Consider the following 10,363-nt stretch of genomic DNA (forward strand, 5'->3'; position numbering starts at 1 on the left):
TCATGGTTCGTGGGTTCGAGGCCTGCATCAGGTTCTGTGCTGACAGTTCAGAGCCTGGAACGTGCTTCAGATTCTGTGTGTGTGTCTCTCTCTGCCTAACCCTGCTCACGCTCTGTTTCTCTCTCTCAAAAATGAATAAAACATTTTTTTTTTTTTTTTAATTTAAAATAGGCCTTAAAAGATGCTCAAAGCTGAGCTTCCTTCCCTCTGTGACTGCCCCACAGAGGGGAGGGGAGCCAGGAATGGACAACTCAGGGAGACATTATTGCTGCTTGGGGAAAGCAGCATGGTTACTGAGGTTTTGGTGACAGCAGTTCCACCCCATGTAAATTAAGGCGGAGACACATTTTGTGTGCGTGTGGGTGTGTGTGTGTGTGTGTGACTTCACTGTAACCATTCTCAGAGAGTTAAGTGTTCATTTCTGTCCTGTTGGAGTTTTAGTAACCAGGATGGGGAGAAAAAAGGGTGCTTTTATGCTCAGAAGCTGCTTCACTTACTATATATTCTTGGCACCTGAAGAGAAGTGCAGTGAGCTTATTGGTAGGTTCCTTTGGATAAAACAGTGTGTATTATTTAAAATAAACTTTCGGGGTGCCTGGGTGGCTCGGTCAGTTAAGCGTCTGACTTCGGCTCAGGTCATGATCTCGCAGTTTGTGAGTTCAGACCCCCGTGTTGGGCTCTGTGCTGACAGCTCAGAGCCTGGAGCCTGCTTCAGATTCTGTGTCTCCCTCTCCCCCTCCCCTGCTCACACTCTGACTCTCTGTATTTCAATAATAAATAAACATTTAAAAAAAAAAAAGTAAACTTTCTTGGGGTACCTGGGTGGCTCAGTCAGTTAAGCGTCCGACTTCAGCTCAGGTCATGATCTCACAGTTCGTGGGTTCGACCCCCATGTCAGGCTGTATTCTGAAAGCCCAGAGCCTGAAGCCTGCTTCAAATTGTGTGTCTCCCTCTCTATCTGCCCCTCCCCCACTCTGTCTCTGTGTCTCTCAAAAATAAATAAACATTAAAAACAAAAACAAAATAATAATAAAGTAAACTCTTCGGGGTGGCTCAGTCAGTTAAGCTTCTGACTTTGGCTCAGGTCATGATCTCACAGCTCCTGAGTTCGAGCCCTGTGTCGGACTCTGTGCTGACAGCTCAGAGCCTGGAGCTTGCTTCAGATTCTGTCTCCCTCTCTCTCTGCCCTCTCCACGCTTGTGCATGTGCACACGCTCTTGCTCTCGTGCTCGTTCGCGCGCTCTCTCTCTCTCTCTCTCAAATATAAATAAATGTTAAAAAAATTATTTTTTTTTAATTTTTTTAAACGTTTATTTATTTTTGAGACAGAGAGAGACAGAACATGAACAGGGGAGGGACAGAGAGAGAGGGAGACACAGAATCTGAAACAGGCTCCAGGCTCTGAGCGGTCAGCACAGCGCCCAACGCGGGGCTCAAACTCACAGACCGTGAGATCATGACCTGTGCCAAAGTCAGACGCTTAACTGACCGAGCCACCCAGGCGCCCCCCCAAAAAATTATTTTAAATAAAGTAAACTTTCTTTGGGGGGCGCCTGGGTGGCTCAATCAGTTGAGCATCCATCTTTGATTTCGGCTCAGGTCATGATCTCGTAGTTCATGGGATCGAGCCATCTCTGCACTGACAGTAGGAAGCTTGCTTGGGATTCTCTGTTCCCTCTCTCTGCCCCTCCCCTGCTTGCGCTTACTTGCTCGCTCTCAAAAAATAAATATTCAAAAATAAATAAATAAACTTTATTTTTCTCCTGTTTGCAGAGAAAATGCTGACTTTGTCTTCTTTCTCCATCCTTACAGGTTGGTGACATTGTGAAAGTCACAAGAATGAATATAAATGGCCAGTGGGAAGGCGAAGTGAATGGGCGCAAAGGGCTTTTCCCCTTTACACATGTCAAAATCATTGACCCTCAAAACCCTGATGAAAACGAGTGATTGCTGTTGCCTGTTTCCTGCTGCTTCGTTGTTCTGCCTGTCATAGTCTTCTTTGAAGTGGGAAAGCATTCTCTCTCATAGGCAAGTTACACTGCATTGCCGATGTCCAGCTTTCTGCAGAGTGGCGGTCTCTCACACCCATTTGGAATGCACACAGTGGCTGCCTCGGCATTTGTATCATAGTTGTGTTGTCAAGAGTAGCCGATTTTAGAGTTCTTTTGGATCATAAACTGGAAGTACTGGTGGAAGCACACAAGTGGAGAGAAGTTGACGAGGAAAGGGTCTGTCTTCTCATCACTGCCCTGTTTGTACTTGTGACTGATTCTATCATGTTCATCAGATGGAGCTTGAGGCCGTGATGAGACATTGCACGTTGCTGTTCCACAGAGCAGTGGCTCAGTTGCCATTTTGTTTTTCGTTTGAAGAACAGAGCAAATGAACCTTACAGAAGAGGGAATTCTGTCCTTAACTCCCCAAATCTGGCTCTTCTTTTTTCCTTTTGGTTTGGTTTTGGAAGACTTAATTAGATTTGTGTGTTCTGAACAGGTTTTTAACTAGAGGGTTGGATTTTTGTGGTATTGTAAGGAATGACTCGTGCCTCTGAGCTTCCAAACTGAAGCTGCTGTAACTAAAGGAAAAAACAGCCCTGAAGCAGAGGCCTTTATTGTCTTGGTTGCCATTTGTACCTTGTTTTGCCATATTGCAAACAGCCCACAAAAGATCAGTCATAGTGTGCCAAGCTGTGTGCATGGCCTCTTGGATTACATTGTCCCCAAAAGCATCAGAGTGAGGGGTGATTTGGGGAAACCTTTGCTTACCTTGTTTGCCAGTGACAGGAGCAATGTGGGGGGCGCACTTAGCCAGTTTTCTGTCTACTGTTTCAGTGAATACACCCCTTTAAGGTATAGGAATTAAGTTTCTTTAAAAAATGAAGTTGTTCATAGAATCATTGAAATAATTAATGAATCTTTAAATTCTACTCACTGAGGCTCACTCCTCGCCACCACAGCCCAAGTTCACAAGGCTGCCAGAGAAAGATGGTGCTGCTAATACTGGTTCCCCAGTCTGTATGTCTCTGATGCCCTCAGGCAAAGAAAACTGTAAGCTCTGCAAATTGGTTAATGCATTTAATGTCTAAGATTTTAGTCCTAGGGAGAACCATTAACCATTTAGCAATTTGATGTTATTGTTTCCTTGTTAGCTAAAAAAAGGGCTGTTCATATAAGCCCGCTTGATACAAATGTGTGGCTGATCCCTCGACTGGTGCACATAGCAGATTAGGATTCTGGAACCTTCATGCAGTTCAGTCTGCTCTCCCTTCTGGAAACTGGTGAAGACAGGCCTCAGCTCAGAATGAATACAGAAGACCTAGAAATGTAGCAGCCACCTAATGAGTAACTGCATCATTTGCTGAGCATCTGCTGTAGCCATGGCCCTGTGTCCCAAGGGTCTTAGGTTTGGAGGGCTAGAGCGATATATTCTGATGACGGAACCAGCAAAACAACCATTTTTTCAGTCTGTCTTTAAATCCATATTTCATTTGGCTGGTATCTGCCATATGGAAGAATCTTGAAAGTGTTCTTGTGATAAAGTTAATGATCAGTTGGGAAAAAAATCACTGGCTGCCTGTCTGTGGTCTTCCCAGAAAAAAATGCAATCTGCTCTCCCTAGTCAGGGAGAACTGTGGCCACTTCTTGCTCTGAAGGTGCCTCTCCGTTGTAGTTGCCTCATACTCATTTCAGGCCCAGCCTAGCTCCCACAGTAAGTGGTACGTGTGTGGCAGCATTCCTGCTCTCTGCCTGGACGCAGCACTTGCCTTGCAACCAGTGACCCAGTACTAAGGGGGTTGTGAGCATTATATGTGCCTTGTTTAAAGAAGGCACAAACCTTAAGACTTTTTTTAGCCAAATTTAGCTGAGGGGCTTGGTTCAGAGTATAAGAAGTATATGGCCATTTTGGAAAGCAGGGTTTCCTTTCAGCTATGTCTGCTGGCCCATGGCAAGACCCACCTCGTGTAGAGCACTTCAGAATCAGAACACCCCACAAACCTACTTTGGCTTCATAATAAGTCTGCTTGTCACTTCAGCCCACGTACATGTCTCCAGGGCTGCCCAAGAGATTGGGAGCCTGAAATATGGTGAACCTTGAGTTCTGAACTCTCAAGATACGTGCCAAAAGTAGTACCTTTTTGACTTAGGACCTTATTAGTTTTCTCATCAGGCAGGGAAATTCTCTTCATCACACTAAATATACAGAAGACCGCATCCTTGCCTCAGCTTCATGCCTGGGTTCCCCAGTGATTGGGAAAGACTTCCTGTTTCAGAAAGCAATGCGAATCTTCCAGAGGAGCTGCCTTCCCTCCTTGGTTGGTCTCCTTTTAAGATTGTTCATTATTGCTACTTGGCTCTGCTCTACTGTGTGTCACCTAAGAAGATATTTGGATATTAAATTAACTCGGGAACTGAACAAATTATGAAGGGCATTGACAGTTTGATTCAAAACTTGTTTATCCTGAAAAGGACCTCCCATGCAGGAGTTGTTCTTGTCATTTCTTCATGGTGTGTTACCACCTGATGGCATGGTTAGAGAGGAGCACTCGTTGACTAGCTGCCATTTGACAACTTTGGTCACCCAGACAAGACACCTTCTGTGCTCATGTTGGAAAACTGAAAGGGGGGGAAAGACAGCTGCTCCCTCCTTGGAGCTGAAGGATCCCTGGCTCCATGCTAACTTTCTTTTACAGCTGTTTACAGACAAGACAGGCCGAGGCAGACGGCCACTGCTCTTGTAATGTTTGCTCAGAGGAATATGACCATTTTATTTTTGAAAAGGGATGATATGTTTTTTTGCCAGGTGTTTATAATTTAATCCTTTAATATTATGTTCATTAACCTCTTAAAATGAGTGACTTTTGATTGTTTTAACACAGTACCTAAGACTAATGCTTTCTGTGGACACCACTGAGCTCTGCCTCAAACTCCACCCTCTGGGACCAGAGACCTAACTCTGGTTAACTGATAACAGTGTGGTAACTGAGCTGGTTGTATATTCTAAAAGAGTAGAAGGACAGTTCCCTGACACAGGGTTGTTGTCTCTGCAGGAGGAACAGTGGCCTTGCTTCTAGACGGTCTTCACTGTGTGTTTTAAAATGACAACAACAACAACAACAACACAAAACTTTTGACCTGTAACTTAAAGATCATAAACTTCAGGCAATAATATTTTCTGTGTAAGCTTTTAAAATTATTTTTGGGGATCATAGCTTGTTTTATTTTGTGCTATAAAATTAACAGTATTAAATGACTTATATTCTTAGAACATTGAGTGTCTTTTCTTAACAGATTAGTGCCTTTTTATTTTTGTATTCATTTTACGTTACTGATCCCGGCATCAGAACCCTTGTTTCCATGGCCTGTTTGTACATTGTCTCAATAAAACTTGCATCAGCCGGTGGTGGCAGCAGCGGCTTTGGTGTTTCAGTGTCTCCTCAGTGCTGCCTGGAGGCTCTCAGCCCATATCAACCTCCCAGTCAGTTTAGCACCTGATGAATGCCTGTGAAACACAGAAACAACTGGTGCCTCTCCTAGGGTGCGTCTTGCATTGGCCCTTCCCCACACTTGGAGCCCCCTACAAAAGAGAAACAGCTGGTTCCCAATGTGTGAGCACAGTAGGTGCTGTAGGGGGCTGGTGCTCAGTCTTGGCCTTCTGAAGATGAAGCAATAGTTGCCACAGTTTACACCACCAAGGTCCCTTCTAGGCACCTGTATCTGAAGACGTCTGTTAAATATTTGTTCAGCACAAGCTACCCAGGGTTGAATGGTTTCAAGTGGAACTAAGTCCTAAAAAATAAGCAGCCTCTTCTGTTTCTGTCTATATATAGCCTTCCTGATGAACTCCAGGGACCTTCAGGTAGACAGCTGGAGGTGGGTGTAGGGATGACACTTTCCTGACACATCCCCTGAGTCAGAGCCCTGTTCTCACACATAATTTGTGTATGTATTGAGAGGTCCACATTTCTTTGTAGTAAAACCTCCAAAAGTGAGTTTCAGGAAGTGATACCAGTCCATATTTATGCTTAAATGTACTCCCTAGCTTCTACTTTCAGGGTAGTGCAGAATTTGAAAGAAAAGTTTGCCTTGAATGGGAATACAAAACTGTTAAGTCATTCTGGAAGACACAGTGCCCTAGAGACACCTTTGAAGAATACTTGGTTTGAAAAGGTGTACTTTGAGCAGCAGTACTGAGCTGGGTACCTCTGTGGCAGGAAAAACCCTTGGAAATGGGACCAGGTGAGGGTGGCTGTCCCTCCACCTTCCTCTGCTGAGTTAGCCTCAGTGCACACCAGCAGAGGCCAGTGCCCAGATCTTGAAACCTCACTCCACAGTAAAAACTGTGACATTGCTGCGCTTTTCACATGGTCTCCTCCTCGGTCCTTGTTCTGGGAGGCTCTTCTCTTGCCTAGGCATGGGCCCTCTTCCCCAGCCCTTTCTCGGGATCTCACCTTGATCTTGAAGTCTCCGTGCACACCTTGGTTCCCCAAGTCTTCGCAACCTAAGCTGGAGGGAATCCCTGTCCCCGCCCTAGAGAGCTCATAGTGCAGACGGGGTGAAGGTGGCTCGAGACAGTGGGAGCTGCTGTGGAGCCCTCGGTGGGTTCAGGATGGCTTCTTGGCTGCTTAAGGGAAGAGAAATCAACGAAATCCGGGTGGAGGGAACAGCTCAGGGCTGGAGAGTGCCTGGCTTTGTCATAGCCCCTGGAGACCTCAGGTGACCTGCCCTTCCTCGATCCCTTTTTTAAGTTCTCCAGGGGTTTATGCAGCCAAGTTTGAGAACTACTTGTGCCACTGAAGCCCCTCACTCCTGCGCCTCCAGCTCTCCGAAGTCTTGGGCCAAGGGGCTGTGGTCTATGTTCTGCCTGTGCTAGGAGAGCAAGACTGGAGTCCGCCGGGGCGAGGACCCAAGCCCAACCCCACGGGAAGACTGCCAGTTGGGATTGCCAGTTGCCGTCCCGCCTTTATGCGAAAGACCCCGAGGGTAGAAGACCCGGACGCCTTCGGACAGCAGTGCGCAGGCGCGGCCCACACACACCTGGTACTCCCAGGAGTCCTGGGCTCGAAGCCCGGCTGCAGCACGTACTCCTGCGCGGCTGCGTCACCTAGACTCCGGTTCTCCGCTTTTCGGACCGGCTCTGGGGACCACCACCACCGCGTCCTCCAGACCCCTTCCACCCGACCCCGCCACTGCCCACGCCTAGATGCGGCCGTCGGTCCCGGGGGCAGCCGCCGCTGAGTCGGGGGCAGGAGGACAATCACCCGGAGGGATGGAGAGGAGGACCCCGGGAGGGGTGAGGGTAGAGAACACAGTGCACTGGGGCCGCAGGAGGCTCCCTCCCCGCCCTCAGGTCCCAGAAAGGGTTTGCCCTTTTCCGGACGTTGTCCAGAGCGCATGGCTCTCGGGTGAGGTCCCCGGCGGCTGGAGAGATCGCGGGCTGTGGGGTCTGGCTACCCTGGGCTTCCCGGTGGCAGGGCCGAGGGCCAGGTAGGGTGGCAAACAGAAGGTGGGGAGACCGAAGCGGGGCCCGGTGGCCGTCAGCGCTACCCTTTTCCGGACGGCTTCCCGGGGCCAACGAATTTGCCCTCGCAGGGCTCCTGGGCTCAGGGCCCTACGAAACCTGGGTCCTGGCGGCTCCGGAAGGCAGGGCTGGTGTGTCTCAGCTTTGCCTTCTCTGAAATGGAGGCGGGCACAGGTGAAGGAGGGGCTGGGGGCGTGGCTAAGGCGGCGCGCTTTGAGGGCAACCTACACCCACCCGCCCGAGTGCCCCGCGGAATGTGCTGTGCAGGCTGAATCTGAGGCAGCGGCTGGGTGGGGGCGGGGGGCGGGGATGTCCTCTGAGTGGGCTCCAGGAGCTGCCCACCAGCCGAGTCCTGGAAAGAGGGAGTGAGTGAGTTACTGGGAGTCTGCCCCGTAACTGCGTCCAGGACGGGCACCAAGAGGAAGAGAGACCTGGGCAGGGGCTGTGCCAGGCCCAGTGACCAGAGGAAAAGGACCCAAGCCCCAGTGCCAGCCATTCGCGAATAGTGGTTTGAAGCCCACTTGAGCTCCCCCAAAACAGCTCTGAGGAGTTTGGGGGATTTGACTTTGGCTTCAGCGTTGGAGGAAAAACATCCATAGGATGCAGCATTCAAAATACGGGTATCTGAAGAAGCACATCCCTTCCACTGTCCATTCCACTCCCCAGGATCTCCCTGTTTCTAGTTTATTATGTATTATATATTTGATAATATATTAATATAATTATGTATATTTCCAGAATTTTTCTATAACATACAAGCAAATATACCTCTGTAAATATCCTTTCTAAATGTTTTCTGTTCAGAAAGGTAGCATAGATTACTTACTTACTGTTCTGTACCTTGCTTTATTTCCCCAGTCTGTCTTAAAGATTACTGTCTTTGTTCTTTTTCACCACTGTATAGTACCACATGATATAGATGTACGGTTACTCATTCAACAATCCACTATTGATGGACATGTATGTCCTTTCCAAGGAGGTCAGGTGCATTAAAATGAGCTGCTCCAAGTGGGATTGCTGGATCAAAGGCTCTGGGTATTTGCAGTTTTTAGAGGTGTTGCCAAGTTGCCCTCTGTAGGGTAACTTACACTTTCACCAGAGATGTATAAGAAAATATTTACAACATTTTTCCAAACCCATTGTAGACCCGTTTTATGGTTGAACAGTATTCCTCCACGTGGCTGAGGTAGCTTAAACCAGGACATTTGTCATTGAGGGTGTGGAAGTTGTTGCCAATCCTTCTGATGATAGAAAATCTTCAGGTCTAAGTAAGGGCCACAAGGGCATGGCCCACCTTCCAGCCCTCAAGCTGACCGTGGCTCAATCCTCACCCCAGGTGCCTCCTGACCTTCTGGTCCCTCTGCCCCATTCCAACCCAGTGCCAGTCCTACTTGTTGGTGTGTTTTTTTACTGAAGACACATGGGATGAAAACCCCTCACCCAGCTGCTCTTGGGCCCTGTAACATACCTCCATGCTATGCTCCTGCCCAGAACTCAGCACCCAAGCCAGTCTGGGCTGGCACATTTTGAATTCCCCAGAATTTGCCATCATACCTCCTTGCCTTTCCCTGGACATTCCTTCTGCCTGGATGCCCGTCTCCTCTCTGTTGAACTCCTAAGGGCCTGTCTGTCCTCAGTCCTTGCCACCCCCTAGTAAAACCCTTCTGGCCTTTCTCTCCCTCCAGGAGAACTAGAATTAGGACTGGGTACCCCATAACCTGGAAACAGGACAGTCCTGGCAGCAAGCCAGCAGCTTGGGGAGGGCCATGGTGGGGCTGAAGAGGTCAATAGGAGCTGGAGCTGGCCTCCACAGTCAGAGAACCCAGAACGGTGTTCACACTGTGTAGACCAACCGGGCTGGGGGGAGGATAGGCTTCAGTAGCTACAGCAAGTCAGGGATGAGCCTGGGATATGGGGTTTGTCTCAGGCTCCCTGAACTGGAGATCCCCTAACTTCTGTTTCTATATGAATGAATCACCCTGTAGCTGTGGGCACAGCTGGCCTTAACTCAAGCGTTGGCTGTGCTGTATCAGCCCCCAAGATTTCATGGGAGTCAGTTAGATAAACTTAGGTCTCTGTATCTGGAAATCCACCTAAGTCTGGCAGGGAAGAGGCTGGCTGCCCTCAGAACCCCAAAGCTCAGGTAGGCCCTGCTGACCCTCAGACTTGCCTCCAGGGGGCGCCAGTGTCAATCCCAATGTTCAACATTGCCTCTATCTCATGTTCCAAAGGATCTCCCTACACACCTCGGCGTCCAGCCCCTAGTCTGAGGGGAACCGGGAACAGGAGAAACTGACAGGAGCTGGTAGATGGAAGGAGAACAGAGACAGGCTTGGACAGGGATCACCTACACACACCCGCTTCTCAAACCTTGGCAACCCCCTCCCTGCCTTTGGGGTGTCTGCTGGGTCTAGGGGTCTCTCAGCCACTTCAGGTCACCTTACTACATCTCAGCCTGGGGTTCCATTTCCCTCTTTGCTAACATCCCATTGGATATTTTCCAAGCCAGATGTTATGGTCTTGCCCTGCCACATTTCTCCTCCAGGCCTCAGCCCCTCACCCACCTGCATAAGTGTGACCCATGCAGGCTCTGGTCCTGCCCCTGGGTGAGACTTAGCCTTCTGAATTCCCCCATCTGTAAAATGAGGGAGAGTGTTGCTTGTCCCCCTGGGCAGAGTGGGACATAAATAAAGGACGTTCTCTGAAGGCTGTATCTGCCTGGCATAGGTGACTGTTACTGCTGTCATCCTTACAGGAAAGCAAAGTCCAAAAAGGGGAGAGGTGGCAAAAAAAAAAAAAGAGAACCCAACACGAGCCACTAAAGGAGCACTAATAAGACACAGAG

At 48.7% G+C, this 10,363-nt stretch overlaps 1 protein-coding gene across 1 annotated transcript in view; it reads left to right on the top strand.

The window, feature by feature from the left end:
- Positions 1-5,414, top strand: part of CRKL (CRK like proto-oncogene, adaptor protein) — a 37,425-nt gene extending 32,011 nt beyond the window's left edge. Inside the window, exon 3 of the mRNA XM_058692897.1 lies at positions 1,813-5,414. Coding sequence (XP_058548880.1) covers positions 1,813-1,947 — 135 coding nt within the window. The 3' untranslated portion in view covers positions 1,948-5,414. The remainder of the gene's footprint in view (positions 1-1,812) is intronic.
- The last annotated feature ends 4,949 nt before the right edge of the window (positions 5,415-10,363 follow it).

Source organism: Neofelis nebulosa, chromosome 11 (genome assembly GCF_028018385.1).
Source record: "Neofelis nebulosa isolate mNeoNeb1 chromosome 11, mNeoNeb1.pri, whole genome shotgun sequence".
NCBI classification, from domain to species: Eukaryota; Metazoa; Chordata; class Mammalia; order Carnivora; family Felidae; genus Neofelis; species Neofelis nebulosa.